This window comes from Lissotriton helveticus, chromosome 7 (assembly GCF_964261635.1).
Source record: "Lissotriton helveticus chromosome 7, aLisHel1.1, whole genome shotgun sequence".
NCBI classification, from domain to species: Eukaryota; Metazoa; Chordata; class Amphibia; order Caudata; family Salamandridae; genus Lissotriton; species Lissotriton helveticus.
The window spans coordinates 177,112,007-177,131,779 of NC_136068.1; the positions used below are offsets into that span (position 1 = coordinate 177,112,007).

At 44.4% G+C, this 19,773-nt stretch overlaps 1 protein-coding gene across 1 annotated transcript in view; it reads right to left on the minus strand.

Annotated features, from left to right (window-relative positions):
• The window catches only part of ZNFX1 (zinc finger NFX1-type containing 1), a 115,329-nt gene that overhangs the window by 30,523 nt on the left and 65,033 nt on the right, over positions 1 to 19,773 (minus strand). Inside the window, exons 7-8 of the mRNA XM_078651884.1 lie at positions 15,995 to 16,115; positions 15,217 to 15,479 (exon numbers count right to left, since the gene is read on the minus strand). Coding sequence (XP_078508010.1) covers positions 15,217 to 15,479; positions 15,995 to 16,115 — 384 coding nt within the window. The remainder of the gene's footprint in view (positions 1 to 15,216; positions 15,480 to 15,994; positions 16,116 to 19,773) is intronic.

The window sequence follows — 19,773 nt, forward strand, 5'->3', positions numbered from 1 at the left end:
TAAGGCCTAGTATGTAAATAGCTAGAGAACGTCTTGCATTGACAGTGGAATTTTTCAAATTATCCTAATCTTGACCTTTTTCTTTTTCATCCTCTAGTTTACCCGTTTTTTCTACATAACTTTATTACACACTTCACTTCAGGCAGTTTACATATATGTTTACCCGCAAAAACACCACTCTAAAATGGCCGTCATATTGCCTTCCTAGTCCTACTTCAATGTTGAAGTTACTAGCGAACATCAAAAAGGGACTTAGTGTCAACTCTCAGTTTACTCGAACGCGGAGGCGCGAGCTCTTCCTGGCGAATACTTGCATTAGCAGCCAGTAAGAAACCAAAATCTTGGTTACCGTGATTCTGTTCAAATGAAGTATGCGCGCTGAGGCTAAGTTTAGTAACAAGCGTTCTTTTTCTTAGAACGGACGTGTTTTCCTAAGAAGTAGAGCGGGACCGGTCACATTTCCCATCCCGCAGGTAAGCGGAAGCGCCCTTCGAAGGCGATGAAAGTCAGCATTCTTCTGGCAATACATTTAACTCCCACTCCTTAATTTCAATGTCTTGCAGGCAACCTTGATAAAACAACGACTGACTGGGGTTTAGAATTAATACATACCCCACAGGTAAATAGCATTTCCTTCCTGATTGCTTGTTCAAACTTCGTTGCAGTTGAGCATTTACTAAAGGTTTATTATAATATGTCCACTCACGTTTTTTCAGATTGGACGCATTTTTGACAACTTCAGGTGAGCGCCTCAGATTTATATAAGTGATGGCAATTCACTAAAAATCAGCCAATTGATTGCATTATTTGCAATAAATAACTATACTGGTTCTCCACAGAACTTTGCAGGGAGAAGATATTGCACACTATTTACAATAGTGGCAACACACAAAACAGCAATAATTAGGTAAGCAACAAGTAAATAACTAGAGACTTAGTACACATACACCTATCCCCCTCGAGATCAAGAGTAATAAGGTTTTCTTTTTTCTTTCTTTCTTCTCTTTCTATACAGACCCCTGACGAAGGGGCATGGCCCCGAAATGCATTGGGTGTTATTGCAATGTTTTGAATACATTCTATGATTTATTGATTTAATATTGATGTTTTGATGTACATATGAATTTTTGTGATTGTTCGTGATTTACCATACAAAAACATATGATGATTGAAGTAATATGAATTTTTTGTGATGAATTATACTAGATAAAATACTTGACAGCTTGACAAAAGGAGTATTTCATAATTTTGTTGTGCGTGTTTGGAGCCACTGAGCTTAAGAGAAGGACACTCTTCAGCTAGTGAAGGGTGCTCCTCCTCCAGTCCAGTTGCCATGTCCAAGTCTTCCTGTCAATTTGGGGTTCTTTTATAGGCTTGGGAGAGGGCAGTGGTCTCAACGCCTGTGAACGCCATGCATAGTGGTTCTTAATCTGTGCGCCGTGGCACCCTGGTGCACCATAAGGAATATGCTACTTACCAGTATGCATCTGTTCTTGGCATAGAGGGCTGCAGAGTGGTACATTTATGAATAGATCGCCATCTGGTGTTGGGCTCGGATGATTGCACTTTGTTTTTCTTCTGGAGAAGTCTTTTTCGTCATAGATGACTCCTCCTCTCGGTGTTAGTGCGCATGAGCATCGACTCCATCCTTAGATTGTTTTGCCATAGTAGGGTTAGATGGAGTAGTGTAGTATAGTACATAAAGATATGCCCATGTAAGTGTATCTAAATAAGATAATGTTGGGACAGACACAGGTTTCCGGGGAGGCAGGGAGGGCATGTACCACTCTGCAGCCCTCTATGCCAAGAACAGATGCATACTGGTAAGTAGCATATTCCGTTCAAGGCATATGGGCTGCAGATGGTACATTTATGAATAGATTGTAAAGCAGTTACCTCCCTAGCGGTGGTCACCAGTGTCTGTCGCAACTGTTTGAAATAGAGTTTTTAATACAGCTTGGCCCACTCTGGCTTGTTGTGCAGCCTGTACATCAACACAGTAGTGCTTTGTGAATGTATGTGGTGTAGACCAAGTTGCTGCTCTACATATGTCATCTAGGGGAATGTTCCCTAAGAATGCCATAGATGCTCCTAGTTTTCGTGTAGAATGAGCTCTAGGAGGAACAGTTAATGTTCTCTTTGCTTTAATGTAACATATTTGTATACATCTTACAATCCATCTAGCTATGCCTGCTTTTGAGATAGGATTGCCCTTATGTGTTGGGGAAAATGCTACAAATAGTTGTTTAGTTTTCCTGAAGTTTTGTGTTCTTTCTATGTAGTACAAAATGGCTCTTTTGACATCTAGTGTATGTAGAGCCCTTTCTGCCACGGTTTGTGGCTTTGGAAAGAAGACTGGTAATTCCACTGGCTGATTGATGTGGAATGCTGAAATTACTTTAGGCAAGAACTTTGGGTTTGTTCTAAGAACCACTTTATTCTGGTGTAACTGTAGGAATGGTTCTTGTATTGTCAATGCCTGTAATTCACTTACTCTCCTGAGTGAGGTAATGGCTATAAGGAAAGCCACCTTCCATGTAAGGAATTGTATTTCGCACCTATGCATAGGTTCGAAGGGTGGCCCCATTAGTCTGGTGAGTACTACGTTGAGGTTCCAGACTGGGGAAGGTGGTAATCTTGGTGGAATGACTCTTTTAAGGCCTTCCATGAATGCTTTTATCGCTGGTACTCTGAACAGTGATATGTGTTGCCTGTTTTGTAGGTACGCTGCTATAGCTGCTAGATGTACTCTGATAGATGTGTACGCTAGATTACATTGCTGTAAGTGTAATAAGTAGCAAATAATCTCTTTTGTTGACACGTCCAGAGGGTTGATATTGTTATTAGTACAGTGTATAGCAAACCTCTTCCACTTAGCTGCATAGCATGCTCTGGTGGTTGGACGTCTCGCTTGTTTAATTATCTCCATGCAATTTGGTGGTAGATCTAAGTACCCAAATTCTAGGATTTCAGGAGCCAAATCGCTAAGTTCAATTGAGTTGGGTCTGGGTGCATTATTTCTCCATGGTTCTGTGTAAGATGCATGGGTAGAATTTGTAGCTTTTGATGTGGCACTTGTGAGAGTTGCAGGAGCGTGGTGAACCACGGCGGTCTTGCCCACGTGGGTGCTACTAGTATCATGGTCATTGAATGTTGTTGCAGCTTCCTGACCACTAATGGGATTAGTGGGAGAGGGGGAAAAGCGTATGCAAATTTGCTGGACCAATTTATCCATAACGCATTGCCCTGCGACAGGTGATGTGGATACCTGGACGCGAAGCTTTGGCATTTTGCGTTCTGATGAGTGGCAAAGAGGTCTATCTCTGGTTGTCCCCATCTTTGGAAGAATGGCTGCAGTATTTGGTGGTGCAGTTCCCATTCGTGTATTTGTTCCGACTGTCTGCTTAAGATGTCTGCTATCTGGTTTTGGACTCCTGGTAGGTGTTCGGCTAACAGATAGACGTTTTGAGGAATGGCCCATCTCCAAATTTCCTGTGCTAGTCTGGATCGTTGGAGAGAGTGCGTCCCCCCCTGTTTTTGAATATAATACATTGCTGTCATGTTGTCTGTTCTGATCAGGACTGCTTTGTTGGTAACATGTATTTGGAAGGCTTTCAATGCTAGAAACACTGCTAGTAGTTCTAGATGATTGATGTGCAGTCTTCTTTCCTGCACACTCCACCTTCCTTGTACTGTGTATTTGTCCATATGTGCTCCCCATCCGGTGAGCGATGCGTCCGCTGTTATTGTCACCTGTGGAATTGGTTCTAGGAACGACCGCCCCTTGGCAATGTTTGTTATGTTCCACTACTTCAGAGAGCGGTGTGTGCGGTCGTCTACCAACACCAGATCTGTAATCTGCCCTTGAGCCTGATTCCACTGTGTCGCTAAGCATTCTTGTAGCGGACGCATTTGTAGTTTGGCATATGGTATTAGCAGTATGCAGGATGACATCATCCCTAATAGCTGCATGAACACTCTTGCTGGTAGTGAGTGTTGTGGCTGAAATCTTTGAATGACTGTAAGCATTGTTTGGATCCTGACTGGGTTGGGGTACACTTTGGCTTTTTCTGTGTCTATAGTAGCCCCCAGATATTGTTGAACCTTGTTTGGTTGTAGGTGTGACTTTGTGTAGTTCACCGTGAACCCTAGCTGGTGTAGTAGCTGAATTGTCTTTTGTGTGTTTTGAAGACATTCCTCTTGTGACCTGGCCTTTATTAGCCAGTCGTCCAGGTATGGGAAGACATGAATTTGTTGTCTTCTTAGGTGAGCTGCCACCACTGCCAGGCATTTTGTGAACACCCTTGGTGCCGTTGTGACACCAAACGGAAGGACTTTGAACTGATAATGTTGTCCTTCTACCACAAACCTGAGGTATTTTCTGTGGGCTTTGTGAATCGGGATATGAAAGTAAGCGTCTTTTAGATCCAGTGTAGAAAGAAAGTCCCCTTTCTTCAGTAAAGGCAGTACTTGTTGGAGCGTGACCATGTGGAAATGTTCAGAATTTATGTATGCGTTGAGAGGTCTTAGGTCCAGTATTGGCCTTAGAGACCCGTCCTTTTTGGGAATTAGGAAGTATAGGGAGTATACTCCTGTTCCTTGTTGGTGCTGTGGAACTTTCTCTATGGCATGCTTTTCTAGCAGGGATAGTACTTCTTGTTTTAACAGTGTCAGGTGATCTTGTTTCATTGGACGCTGTTTGGGGGGGATGTTTGGTGGGGTAGCTGTGAGTTCTAGGCAATAACCATGTTGGATAATTTGTCTCACCCACCTGTCTGATGTGATGTTTTCCCAGACAGGTAGGAACTGTGATAGGCGTCCCCCGACCGGTGTTATATGGTCTGGGGGGAGCTGTATGAAGTCACTGTTTTGGGGTTGGAGAGTTGCGGTTGTTGTTGTTTCCGCGACCTCTACCCTTGTTGTTGCTACCCCTGTAACCACCTCTAGAATTACCTCTGGGTGATGTAGGTGTAAAAGAGGTTTGCTGCTGGCTTGTACCTGTATTTTTGGATCCTCCTCTATAGGTGGATGTACGAAAGGAACCTCTTTGTGTCGGCTGTTGCAATGTTCCCATTGATTTAGCCATTTCGGTATCCTTCTTCATCTTTTCTAGGGCCTCATCTGTCCCTGTGCCGAAAAGTGTTTTCCCATCAAAAGGTTGGTTCAGTAACGATGTTTGTACTTCTTGTTTGAACCCTGATACTCTGAGCCATGCATGTTTCCTTAACATGATGCTTGTGTTTGTAGACATTGCTGCAGTGTCTGCCGCGTCTAGGGCGCACTTTATTGAAGTGTTAGTAATTAACTTCCCTTCTTGTATGAGTTGATCTGCCCTCTTTTGATGTTCTTTAGGGAGATGTGTGATGAGTTTTTCTAACTCATCATAATGCGCTCTGTCGTACCTTGCAAGTAGTGCTTGCGTATTAGCTATGCACCAGCTGTTTGCCGCTTGAGATGCTACTCTCTTGCCAGAGGCATCTATTAGTTTAGACTCTTTGTCAGGAGGTGGAGCTTCTCCTGTAGATAAAGAGTTTGCTCTCTTACAAGCGTTTGTGACCACTAATGAGTCTAGAGGAATTTGCCCTTTAATGTATATTGGGTCTTTTGGAGCTGCCCTATATTTTTTATCGATTCTTGGGTTCAATACCCTAGTCCTCACTGAGTCTTTGAATATCTCTGATGTATGACTGAGAAGGCCCTTAAGCATTGGTAGTGTTCCTGATGTTCTTTGTGCAGTAGGTAGTGTTTCTAATAAGAAGTCCTCTATTTGAGGTTCTGCATGTAGTTCTACCTTATGATATGTTGCTGCTCTATTAATGAGTTGTGCAAAACCCGTATTGTCATCAGGAGGTGAAGGTTTTGAGGGATACAATTCAGGGTCGTTATCATTATCTGACCCTACATTATACTCTTCCCATGGGTCTGCCTCCTCTGGGATTGTGTCTTCATCATCCCCAGGGTGTTCCCCCTCCCCTGTGTCACTCTCTACATCTGTTGTAGGTGTAGATGGTCGTGTGGGAGGAATATTTGGCCTATTGTGAGGAAGAGGAGAAGATGGTGTGTGTCTAGGTTTGGGAGAAGAGGGAGGAGTTGTATTCGTCCCCATTGTTCTCTTCTTCGGATGAGTCTTGTCGTCCGAATGTTCATACTTCCTCTTTTTAGGTAGTTCTGTGACTACCTTGCCAGTCTTTGGGTCAATAAACAGAGTCTTTTGTTTAGGATCAGTCCCGTGTTCCTGTGTCGGTACCGCAGTTTTCGGGTCCGAAAGGTGTTTTTTCTTTTGAATGTCCATTTGTATTTTCGGTGCCGAGATTTTATTCGGATCCGATTTCTTCGGTATCGAAGATGTCCCCGGTGTCGAGGGTGTTTTCGACGCCGAAACGTGCTTCGGTGTCGACATGGACTGCTTCGACTTCGAGCTTTCCTTGACTTGGAGCTTCGGTGTCGATGTGGTCCGTTTATTGGAATCGGAACCACCATGATGGGAGACCGAGTGTTTCGGTTTCTGTTTCGTTGCCGGGCTCGAAGGCGGGGCGTTGGAAACCTTTTTCGGTTGTCTGACCGGGCTCGAGGGCGGGGTCGACACCGTGCGGGGTCTGTTCTTAGGTAAAGGGACGTCGTCACTCACGGTTTGTTGGACGTCGATTTCCTCGACGTCGGACTCGTCCACTTCAGACCCCGCCTCGTCGGCCTCTTCTTCCTCCTCTTCTGGGTGCTGGTCCTCGAACAGCTCCGGGATTGCTTGTGACTGCATTCTCGATACCTCGTGTCTTCGGGCTCGACGGTTTCTAATCGTCGATTTTGAAGAGAACGCTGCACAGGCCTCACAGTCCCTGGATTCGTGTTCAGGGGACAAGCAGAGGTTGCACACCTCGTGTAGGTCCTTGTGTGGGAACTTAGCACCACACGTTGGACATTTTTTGAATGGAGTCCTTTCCATGGACCCCGGGCTGGACTACGTCGAGTTTCTCGTAGTCGTCGTTCTTCGAACCGCGTCGGTATGGAGGGAAGTCGCGTTCGATAACAATACCGTCGATTTGGAAAGGAATACGCGCCGGTTATAACCTTCTTTGTTGAAGTCGGTCCGGAGCGCTTCGATCCTCATCCGAACCCGATGGCGGAAAAAAACAATCTAAGGATGGAGTCGATGCCCATGCGCACTAACACCGAGAGGAGGAGTCATCTATGACGAAAAAGACTTCTCCAGAAGAAAAACAAAGTGCAATCATCCGAGCCCAACACCAGATGGCGATCTATTCATAAATGTACCATCTGCAGCCCATATGCCTCGAACAATCTAGCTAGGGGCGACGTAAACAGATTAGGAACCACTGGAAGAAACCATGAGCCTAAATCACAGGCCTGCATCCTCCAGCCAGCACAGACTCTTAGAAGCCAGCTGGCGGCCTGACTGAACAGTTTTGTAAGCATAATGCTCGGACTGGCAGAAAATACAACACTCAACAATTTCTTATGTGGGGCAATTGTGAAAACGGTTGCTGTACGTACGGTAAAATCATTATCTTGGAGACTGACAGCTGGTCGCATGCATCATGAGGAATGATGTTTTACATTTTTAGGGCGCACCACCGAACAAGGTTTAATATGGTTACTATGCCATTTCCTTATTTTAGAATTGTTTGTATTTCCTTTCAATCTTTAAACACCACACAAGACCCTGGGCTTGGAGGTTTTTCTATGCCACAAAACATTTCTGCTTCCTGGTAGCTATTTAAATCTGTGCATTTTGTATTTATTATTTGTAACTACAGCTTCACCGAAGTGTTTTGGTGCTAAACATGCAGAGGGGGCAGAATTCACACGAGTTACTAAGAAAGGTTAAAAAGTTAGTTTTTGGATTATTGCAAATGGGAACAGATGTGTAGTAGAGCATAGTTTTTTCATGAGATTATTCCATTCCCTGACCAAAAGATATTGAACCAGGTTTGTAAATGGGAACAGAGTGGCACTTCTAAATTCAGTAAATTCTGGGTTGCCACAATTGGGAAGTAGAGTCGGTTCATATGTCTGTAATAATTAGACAGCTTGTCAATGTATTAAAACAGTTTCTACATGCTTTTGGCCAGTATTTAATAAAACAATTGTAGGCACATTTACAGAAAGTTAAAAAGCTACAACCATTTCCCTTTTTTCTTTTTCAGGACAAAGTGAAAAATTGTTAATAAAGATGTGGCTATTCTATATTATTGCTAACTAGTCGTTTTGGCTTTTTCAGTGTATCTATCCATGTCCACTTGAATGCTTGCATTGAACTACATGACTAATTTATGGATAACTAGACTACTCTATGTTCACTCTACTCCTGCTGGCATGCATTGGCACATTTTCGTGAACTTACAAAAGGTGCCAATGAAAATGTTATATTTCGTCCCCAGCCTATCTCCCTTTCCACTAGGTTTCCAGCAGTGAGCCGCTCCCTCGAAAGGCATTTTTTTTTTAAAACAAAAAATCGTTTTTAAAAATTCCATATGCAGACCCCACTACTGAAGAGTATTGTTCCTGACATAACCAATTACATTTTTTTAATTAAATAATTGTTATATTTTTAATTTGGTACATCATCTATGAATATAATACCTTCATCAGCTTCATCCTAAATATTTTCAGGGTGAAAAATGTAAGTCCTTCCGAGCCTGGGCTAACATCCACCAACCTGCCAAAAAGCAGGTAACATAATGGGGAGTCGCGGCCAATGGCCAATAGGTGAAGGGAACCGTGGGTTGAATAAGTTTGGGAACCACTGTACTAAGGAGACCCCTGCTATCCGTCTAATTCATGTCAGGCACACTCCACTATGCAAGTATGGGAAAAATACCCGATGTACTCTGTAAGATGTCCAGCGCTTTATGAATCTGGCGAAGGCATAAGAAACTAGCCCCTCTCAGCTACCAAAAGAAGAAGCTACCCTGACGGCTTGCCTCCACCAGTCTCTTAAAAGTGGGTTTCCATTTGTGTTCATTCAATCTTTGGGTTCCTAGACAAAGCCAGCATGGGTGGGCATGGTGTTTTTATGGAAAGCGTACACCGTTTTTATGGAAAGCGTACACCCATTGAGGACCTAGTCTGACACCAATGACTTATTCCATATACAACAGGTCTGAGAAGAACCCAACTAACCATGATGACTTCTATTCACCACTTAATAATGGTCAGATGTCAGCTGGGATACAGAGCTTAACAATCACTAGCACTGTACTTCCTGCCATTGCTCTCTTATTTATTTATTTTATTTATAAAGCGCACTGTCACCTAACAGGCATCCTGGCGGTAGCAAACTCAAAGTGCAGAATAGAAAGTGTGCCACAATGCCAACAGCCAACTAAGGCTTGGGAAACAGCCACGTTTTGAATCTCCTTCTAAAAGGAAGGAGGTCACTGACTTGTCTGAGCTCCAATGGGAGTTCATTCCAAAGTTTAGCAGCTGCTACACCAAAGGATCTACCACCCGACCTAACATTTCTGAATCTAGGTATCTTAACCAGACTCGCCAATGAAGACCGAAGACTTCTCACAGGAACATACCACTCAAACTTTCTTTGCATAGAGACAGGCCCCAGCCCATGCACGGCTTAAAACACTAAACAAAGAGACTTCAACTGAACTCCCTGTCTCAAGGGGAGCCAGTGCAGCTCTGCCAAGGCCGAGGAGGAAGAAGACCTTCTGGGCCAACCCAGAGCTAGCTTGGCTGCAGTTGACTGAATCCTCTGCAGTCTATCCAATAGAAATTTCGAGGACTCAAGCAGCAAGGCATTACAATAGTCTAGTCTGCTAAGAATAGTGCTACGTGCTACTAATGCACGCGCATGAGGGGTTAGCAGAGGAAAGGTTTTCTGCAATGATCTAATAATGGCTAAACAACAGGTCAATGTTTTCGTAACCTGAGCCTCCATAGTAAGTTTGTTGTCAAACATAATGCCCAGGTTACGGACCGTCTTCACAGGCCGAACAATGGTCGAGGTGTCGGTGGGCCAGAAGTTACTGTGCATCACAGAGGGAACCCTGTCCATTGAGCAATAGAGCACCTCAGTCTTACCCGCATTAAATTGCAGCAAGTTTTCCTTCAGCCAAAGCTCCGTATCGCGCATGCAACTATGAAACTCTTCCAGTGAGGTTGACTGATCTCCCTCAAGGGAGAGAATCAACTGCATGTCATCGGCATAATTTAGGATGTTAATATTATGTCCTTTGATGATCACAATCAGGGGTTTCATATAGATATTAAATAAAATAGGGCTGATAGCCGAGCCCTGTGGTACGCCATGCGAGATATTGGTATAGGCAGATTGATAAGGGGAGAGGGACACTGCTTGCTGTCTGTCCAGTAAGAAGGACTGGAACCACCTCAAAGCACAGCCCGTCACCCCCACCGCTCTCAGTCTTCGCAGCAAGATCCAATGCTTAACCGCATCGAAGGCGGCAGACAGGTCAAGCAGAATAAGCACATCTGCCTGACCCCCTGTCTGCCCGCATCCGAAGCTCATCCATCACGGTCACCAAGGCCAACTCGGTGCCATAGGCGGCCGAAAACCAAACGGAACCTCCTCCAGTAAATTATGTTGTTCCAATGCTTATAAAGAGTGCTGCTCACCACTCGTTCCACAAGTTTGGCCGGGAAAGGCAGAAGAGAGATGGGCCTATAGTTCTTAGGGCACTCCGGGTCAAGAGAGGGCTTCTATAGCAGGGGTGTCACCAGTGCTTTTTTCCACTGGGACAAACCACTCCGTTAGAAAGAGACTGATTACAAATCAAACAGAGGGTGGGAAACAACTATGCCTTAAACTCTTTCCAAATTTTGTGTGGCACAGGATCAAGAGGAGACCCAGAAGGAATACCACATGCTAACCTGTTAAAGTCCTCCACTGCCAGAGGCACAAACTCAGATAAGAGATTTAACAGCCACGCATTCGGAGATGGCACCAGAGGCCTCAAAGCCATTCTGCACCATATCATCAGTGCCCATAGTCTCTGTAATTACAGCCCCAGATTGTTGATGAACCCCTCCCAGATCATCAATAATGGTTTTAATTTTATCATGAAAGAACCTAGTCAGGTTCTCACAGAGTTCTTGAGAGGGGGTTTCAAATTCTTAGAACAGTCTGGGCTGGTCAGGCTATTCAGGATGTTAAAAATACTTCTGGAGCTATTAGAGGCATTAAGAATCATAGTGGAGAAATATTCCGCCTTGGCCCTGTTAATCTCCTTCTTATAGCCCACAATCTTAGATTTACATGTGTGCTTATCCTCATCCTTATAGCCTCGTCTCCACTTCCTCTCTGCATGCTTACATTCTAGTTTCATGTTTTTTAGACTATCATCAAACCAAGGGGCCGAAGGTCTACCCTTGCTTCGGTGGTTTTTTAAAGGGGCTAGTAAATCCAAGACCGAGGTAATCTTCGTACAGAGAGATGCATAATTCTCCTCTATTTGCATATCTAAGGAGAAGCAATCCTTTACCTGGAACAGCGGGACATGGCCCCTCTTACGCAGGAGAGCCTTCCAGTCTCTACTCACATATTTGCACGTAGAGTTGGTTGCCTGAATATTGTGAGTAACAGAATTCACACAAAAATTAATCAAGAAATGGTCTGTCCAGTCCATAGGCAAAATTTCCCCAATAGTAAGATGATCGGCCTCTGAAAAAATTAAATCAAGGAGGTGCCCACCTTTATGAGTGACCTTAGACACCTGCTGGAATATGCCAAGGCCTTCCCAAGACTGTAGAACATTGGCATAGCCTGAATCAAGGGATCCATTTAGCCAGAGATTACAATCACCCAAAATCACCAATCTGCGGTTGGTGGTGGCCATATTAGTGAGAGTCTCCAACAGTAGTTGCTGCTGATGCACACTGAAGACCCCAGGGGGTCTATAGCAAATAATCCCAGGTAAAACCTGACCATGGCCATTCTTAATGACAAAGCCAAGTAATTTGAATCCTACGACCACATCTATGTCAATGGTGACCAGATTCAAGGTATCTTTATAAATGACCCCAACCCCGCCACCCCTCCCACTCAATCTCGGTTTATGGCAAATTTTGTAGCCGGGTGGACAGGCCCAGCTGGGATCAACCTTGCAATCTAGATGGGTCCAGGTCTCTGTCATGAACAAAACATCAAGTTCATGCAATTCCAGCATCAGCTGAATATCCACATTGTGCTTAGGCAGTGATCTGACATTTAAAAGCCCACAAGATAAAATGCCTTTATGAAGGAAGTCAGACAATGGACAGGCAGACTCAGCAAAGTAAAGAACCCCCCCATCTCTACCCACCTCATCAATGTAATGAAGCTCTTCACTGGAGTAGCCTAACGGGCAGCACCCCCTGTCAAATCCCAGGAAGACAGAAAAAGGGGCAGCATAGCTGGCACTGAGCGCGTCCTTAGCGCGGATGGGCGCAGACGGGCTTGCCTTTGGCGCGCCGCCGGTGCACCCGCTGCGGGCTCCCGCTGCGTGCGCCCGCAGCTCGCTTGCGCCAGCATCGATTTTTATACAGCCCAGGCAAGGAAGACTAGACCGCTAACTCGAAGATGGCGGGTCCGCTCGCCCGGACAGACCCCGCGAAGGAGAGCGGGGAAAATCCTGGCGGGAAGGAGGGAGATGAGCGGAGTCACACCCTGAACAACCCTAATGTAAGTAACATTAAAAACAAATTGAAAGCAAAGTAGGACCGCAGTAACAGTCCCCTGCCGCACACAGATGACAAAACCTCTGAGCAGCCAATCGAACAGGACAACTACTTCTGCGGCATCATGAAACATAACATGCACTATGCACTGTCCTAGTCAGTCTTTCCTTTTTCCTAGTGAATTTTCATGGGGAGACGGACACCGCTTTTCTTCTGGACCCAAAGTAGGTTTTCAACTGTTCAAATGTAGATAATATTGCCTCATATGGAGGGGGCCCTGCAATCCCAACAGCTTTCAAAGTATTCTTTTCAGGGGATGTTTATGAATTGAAAGCAGAGGTCTTATGGCTATCAGATAAATGTCTGAACGTAATGGCAGAAAAAACATAAAAAGGTTAACACTAAATTATTGTATGTTACAAGATGCGCTACACTGTACCACAGGAGATCTTCAATTACAAATCTGCATTAAAATACCCCCAGTGCAAGGAGGAATGTTAGGAGGCATGAATTACCACTTTCGGTTCGACTGGAGCGTGGGTGCAATGCTCCAAGCCCCCTCGAGTTGTGTTATTTGCAAGAAAAGTAAGGCTGTCAATGTTCAAAGAGTGTTGGCACCGCTTCATGTCTGCAGAGAATGCACTATATCAGGGAGTCCTCACAACAAACTAAATTTTCCAGTCCTCTTTGAACTCTCGCATTGTTTGAAGAAGGAGACAGCCATTTTAGATCATCGGCTATAACTTTCCTTGCGTTTTAGCACATCCTTGCTAGGCAAGTGTGCTACAATATTGCAGCAGCCAGGGCCTAGCTGTATGGGTTAATTGTTTGTTTTGGAGAGTAATTATTTAGTTGCAAGTGAACCGAAGAATGGTTTGGGGATTAAAAAAAGAAGTATGCTGAAGATCATGTGTTTCTTGGTAAAAAAAAACCTTTAACAGTTTTGAACATTTCACTTACTATGGCTAAAAACTTTGAAAATTACTTGCATTTGAACTTCGGATTATTTCATCAAATAGAAGGACAAATTTTCGCATCAAGGCAATGATTACTTATGAAATGTATAAGTAATTATTCGTTAAAGCGGTAGATAAAATTTTATACAAGTACTGCTAATGTTAGGAATCGCAGAATATATATCACTAATTATATTTCAGTTGCACAAGGCATACATTTGAAACCATGGATATCAGCATCAGAGAGTGCATACATACGAAGCCTGTGGGTTTGTTGTCTTGCCAACAGAGAAGGAGGGTTATTGAACATATAAGTAGTTACTCAATTCTTGTTATGTTTCAGTTTCATAAAAAGAGCTTCATACCACATATATGCTTTTCAACATTAAGGTTAGATGCATAAATGTTATGTCAGAGTTCCAAAGTATCCCCTATTGTCTTTAGATATCCACTTTGACATGCAGACATCAGGGCCCTGAAGCGTGGCGAGGCTGAGTGGTGGAATTCATTGTCTGTTTTTTTTGTTATCCATTCTCCTTTCCCGGTTTCTTCTATTGGCAAACATATTCTTACTTTGAATGGTCAGTGGTGGATATAGCGTTGGGCAGAAGAGTGCATTGCTCCCATTGGATCCAGAGGACCGGGTTAGTGCCCTCTGACAATCACGTACAAGTCAGCAACAAACTTAAGCAGTATGCAAATCAATAAACTACACTTTCAGTCTCACTGGAAAGGCCAAAATCCTCAACGTCACCTTCCAAAGCGGCTATATGACTGCCGCTGACTTAAATATATCACCAAAGCATGGAATGCTAGGGTACTGCATTTTACAGAGAGCTCATATTTTCCATTGAAAAGGCCACTAAATTTGCATCAGTCATTCGGCTTTACTCATAAACTTCTGTAAAACTCAAATGAGAATGTACATAATTTGGATTTCTTCACATATTTTCATTTATGTACCACATAAGTTCAGAGTCTTGTTCGCTTTGATCCTATTAAAATCTTTGTTTCCATCACACTCCGAATAAAAAATAAAACAATGTACCTCATTTGAACTTTTCTGACTTCTGAGGTATTTTGAAATATTTGTAAAGTTAATTTACAAGAATTTAAATGTTGTTGTGTGTTACAAAACATCTGCCATCCTGCAGTCTTCCTTTCACACTTTCCGCACCCCAGTAAAATGAACAGTTTCCGCACCCCAGTAAATTTGACACTTGCTTCACATCATAAGATTCACACATATTGCCATCAACGAAAGAAAAAGTAAACACAAATCTCCATGTTAGACAAGCAGCAGTTTGTCAGAAAACACTGCATGACACCTGACCTCTATCTTTGAACTCTCACCAAATGCACAAAATAAAATAATGTAAAGGCTTCTATTGCCCACATTACCCTGTAGAAATCCAGCAAGATTATCTTGGGGGCCCCTGCACCCATACTTTCACCCCCTTGCAGTTCTTTGATTTTGAGCAACGTCCTCTGTTCTCTTCATCCACCGAAATTGGGAGCATGTGGAAATCCCCATTAATAATGACAGAAAAAGTGGTACATTTACATTTTACTTCTATTTATGTGAATCCTAGACGTGCCCTTGTGTACCTACCTGCCACTGTCCTTCGGCCTCAGCCTGTTCAGCAGAGCCGGCATCACCGGCAGCGCCCCCAGGGCTCTTATTTTCTAGCTTCATGGCAAGCAGCAAATCAGCCAATTCATTTATCACCCCTTCCTCTTTCTTCCTCTTGGGTCGCCCCTCCTCCTCATCTTCAATCACCCGGTCAGCCTGCAGCAGATCAGCCTCTTCAGGAACCTCAATCAGCTCCTCCTCCTCTTTGCTATCTTCATCATCCTCATCTTCTTCTTGCCCAGCTAGGAAGAGTCCAAAAGGCACAGTTAATGGGTGAGTGAGTTTTCTTTGTGCAGGATATGGTGTCATTGTAGATGCTTCAGTGAGTTTGAACACGCATAAAAAGGAAAAACAATGAGGGGGGGCAGTTTAAAGAGCTGCAAAGTGAGAAGTGTATTCATCCCCTACAGCAAAGGGTTGCAGGTCTGCAAGTGTGTATAGTTGGTAATACTACAGTCTGTACCATGTCTGCAATATTTGCCACCAGGAAGAAAACAGCAAGCTAGATTTTAATATTGTCAGATGTACACTGACATAGAGGGAAAATCATAAGATTTTTACCTAGGCAAGTTTCTTCGACAGACCTCCCTTTAATAGGCAGCTTCTTGTTGATGCATTTTTTAATCCTCCTAAAGCCAGAGGCAAGTATACAAGCAAGAGAGAGAGTATATGTGTGTGTCTGTGTGTGAGTTTCTTGAAGGCGACTTTACTGCAAAGAATCCAGATGTAAGGGTTTTCGAGCCAATATCTTTATTACCTGCATTCTGTGCCCCAGGTTGAAAGTGATCCGTATTCCTAGTAAACATTGTGACTCCAAGGCCAAGCCACTCCAGAATCATGGATTGTTTGCCCCCTTGGTAATAAAACATGTCATCGTTCTGAGGGAATGAAATATATTGATTAGCAGATAGCCAATAGATTGGAGGAAGATCTCAGCATGAAATAAACACAGTGCAAGCAGGAGTGCCACAATGTAGGTCATCTATAGGTTAGCCAGTAGAATGCCTCAACAACAGATCAATCAGCTTATCTGCAAATGGGAAGACCTCAAGCCTGGGCTTATAATAAACAGATGCCAAAGATGTGAAATACTGCTTACAAAAACACCCCCCCCCCTGAATTGTGTGCCCCTCTCTTGCCACCAAGTGCTATTCTTTCACAGCCCTGAGAAACTTGAGCTGGGCCTCACTTGTATCTGACATGCTCTGCCCTCATTCAGACCAGGTCAGAGGCAAGCATTTTTTAAATAAAATGTATAGGAGTGAGACGTTTGAACAATTAATTTATGGAGTTCAGGAGAAATATCCCTATGTGCCCTGATTAGTTAAGAAAGATTTTGATAAAACTAGAATCAAGAGAGCCCTTAGTACCAGATCATGGATCTACTTTGGTTGTAGGACTCCATCATTTTTTATATGTATGAACAGAAACCACAGAGTCAATGCAGGGGTCCAAAATGGCGTGTTTATGATTACCAATATCATCAGTTAATAGGAATACAACTTCAGGGCCTTGCAATAGCACTTTGTTTATTGTAATTGCATTTATATAGCACTTACTACCACTGATGAGACGTCTAAGCGCTTTTTCGGCGAGTAGCACGCTACTTTAGATCCTAGAAAGGATTAGTGGTGAATTAGTATAGGGAAATATGAAATCAATTTGAGCGGTGGGCATGTGAGTCTGTCAGTTTGATTCAAAGAGGATAGTGTAAAGCTTTGCATTTATATATTGCTTGCTATCCCTCATGAGGTATTGCAGCGCTTTTCAGCGGGTAGCACACTACTCCTGGAACCCAACAGAATTAGAGGGGACTTAGTATAGGGGAATATGAAATGAATGTGAGCGGTGGACATGTGAGTTTGTTATGTGTATTAAAAAAGGATAGTTGGATGAAGCATGAGTGTATGTAAATACCGGGCTATCAAAAAAGAAACTACTGTAAAAATCTCATAGGACCATCTGAAAATGTCTATCTAGAATTTTTTTTTAAAAGGAAATACATTCAAGAATATTGGTCTGTGTTGACAGCATTTGATATTGAATAGCTTCCAGATTGTGTGTGCAACCCCTTTGTTGAAATTTACCTGGGCTCCTTTTAGTCTTTGAAAGTTTCACATTTCTCATGATAAGCAGCAAGATATGAAGACTGGCACTACTCCTAACAAAACTAAATTAATTACTTAGACAAGTATAACAAAAGATAAGCATTCTGAAGTATATCCGCATTGGTCAAAACTCCACTGTGCTATGTTTGCTCATGACCACAAAGAAAAAACAGAGACTTTAGCGCGGAATGACTCACTAACCTAGATGCATGTTCAGAGGTACCGCTGAAATTCTGCCAGCCACCTGAATAATCTATAGTTTTGCGTGTGTATGAGGTTTGTATCTCATATCGCTACAACCTGGATAAAAGGAGTACATACTACTGCTTTTGAGCCACAATGACAGGAGAAAGAGGAATCAGGGCAAGGGGAGGACACATTTATTCAGGAAGGGTCACACAATGTTTATCAAGTGTAAAGGCCCAGTTTATAGCCCAGATGGTTAGTATAGGGATTGTTACCATCTGTAAACTTGTACTTGTAGATGTGTACAGAAGTAGCAGATCCTTCATTGTAGGATAATCTGCTAGTAGAGGATACACCAGCAAAATAACATCTATTGTGCAGAGTAAGAGGACATTTACCACTTCCCCCACAAATTGGTGGATTTTCAGTTATCACCTAAATCAACCTCCCAGTCTTCTTGTATTTAAGTAAATAATTTAGCCTCGAACTATAGCTCCCTTTTTCTTTCTATTTTTAGGTCGCATTGCCTTTTTTACAAGCAACCAAATAAGTTCGTTTTTAGGTCTCGGCCTGCGTCGCACTGTGTAAGCAGTGGGCGGAGTCCGAGATTTTATGTTTTGGCTACAGTGGTTCTTGAACTCGCCCCTCTTCTCCATTGGCTGGCTTCCTAAACGGAGGCCAGCCATTGGAGGAGAGGGGCATCACTCTGTTCAAGCCCCGTCTTTTTGCGATTCGGGGGCGTGTTTTTTGCAGTTTTTAAGCCGTGACGTCATCCGTCACTCAACTGCTAAAAACACGCCCCGAATCGCGAATATGTCGGAGCTTTGCGACAGCCATTTCAGGCCGACCGCCGCCGGAAGAAGTCGTCCTCAGGTGAGTGCTTGTTCCTTCTGGGTTCAAAGGAAACAACATAAAGCTGTAGGCATGTCTACTCAGCCCTCCGAGTCAATGCCTGCAGTATTCCTGCGGACAGTATGCAGCAGATAAAAGCAAGGTACTGGCAAAGAGATCTTGCATTTTAAAGCTTCAAGCAGGCACTTCGTGCGAGCCACCTGGGGCCGGGAGATGAGGGGCGTTTTGGAAGCAGTTAATTTGACACTGTAGCTCGAAAGCTCCAGGGGAGGTTATCGGCGGCGTTTAGTGTAAATAGGACTTCCATCGGTCACGCTGATCACAGGGCCTGTGGCAGACAGTCGATAATGGTCTTCCGATGTGGGAGTGAAGGGCGGGAGCCTCACTGGGGGAAGCTGCGTCCAGATAAGGCAGAGGTGCCGTTTTAGTGCTGCACGGAGGGGCCCCCTCCTCTCTCCAGGAAAAGGAGAAGCGGCGAGGCTGGCAGCAGGATACCACCTCTACCTCAGGACCACGCCCCCCTCGCTCGCATCGACCTACATTATAGAGTCCTAAGCAGCGGCATGTTTTGTCGCACATCTGTCGCGTACTCAGGCATCATTGCGCAACCCAAATATGAAATCCCCTGTTTGCTGTAAGCAAGTCGGGGCCTCGTCTGAAGACTATGGGAGCCCCAGAGTTCAGCTGAGGTAATAAGCTGAGCGCAGCGCCTTGAAGTGGAAATCACCGTTAGACAACACCTCAGTGGTAGTAACTATGTTAGAAGACAAGCACACACATTTGTTTTACATCTTGTCTTACATACAACTCATATCCTACCTAATTAAAGCCTCTCCCGTCCTCGAGAGAGGACAATTTGTGAGTATAGACCAGATGTTCTGGTAACGGAGGGGGGGGTGCTGAGTGCCCCCGTCGGTGTCAGGAGGAAGGGCGGTATCCAGACAGAAGGAGTTACCAAGCGGTAAAAACCGGGGCTGTCGGGGCCCGGGGGCGTGCTCAGACTGCCTCCTCATCACAGACAGACCCAGACAGGGAGCGGACTCCTGGCGGGGGTGGGGGCAGGGGAGGAAGTGATGGAGAGGATGGGAGTAGTGGTAGATGGAGGTCGATGGCAAACACGGCGCGCGCCGCTCCGGCCGCCACATGCTCAGCTGCTTCCTCCCACGGCCCCGGCTCTGAGAGGCATCCCAGGCAGCCCCTGGCTGTGCTTGCTTCCCTGCCCCCTGGCTGTGCTTGCTCCCTTGCCCCCTCGCTGTGCTTGCTTCCCTGTCCCCTGGCTGTGCTTGCTTCCCTGCCCCCTGGCTGTGCTTGCGTCCCTGCCCCCTGGCTGTGCTTGCGTCCCTGCCCCCTGGCTGTGCTTGCGTCCCTGGCTGTGCTTGCCTCCCTGGCT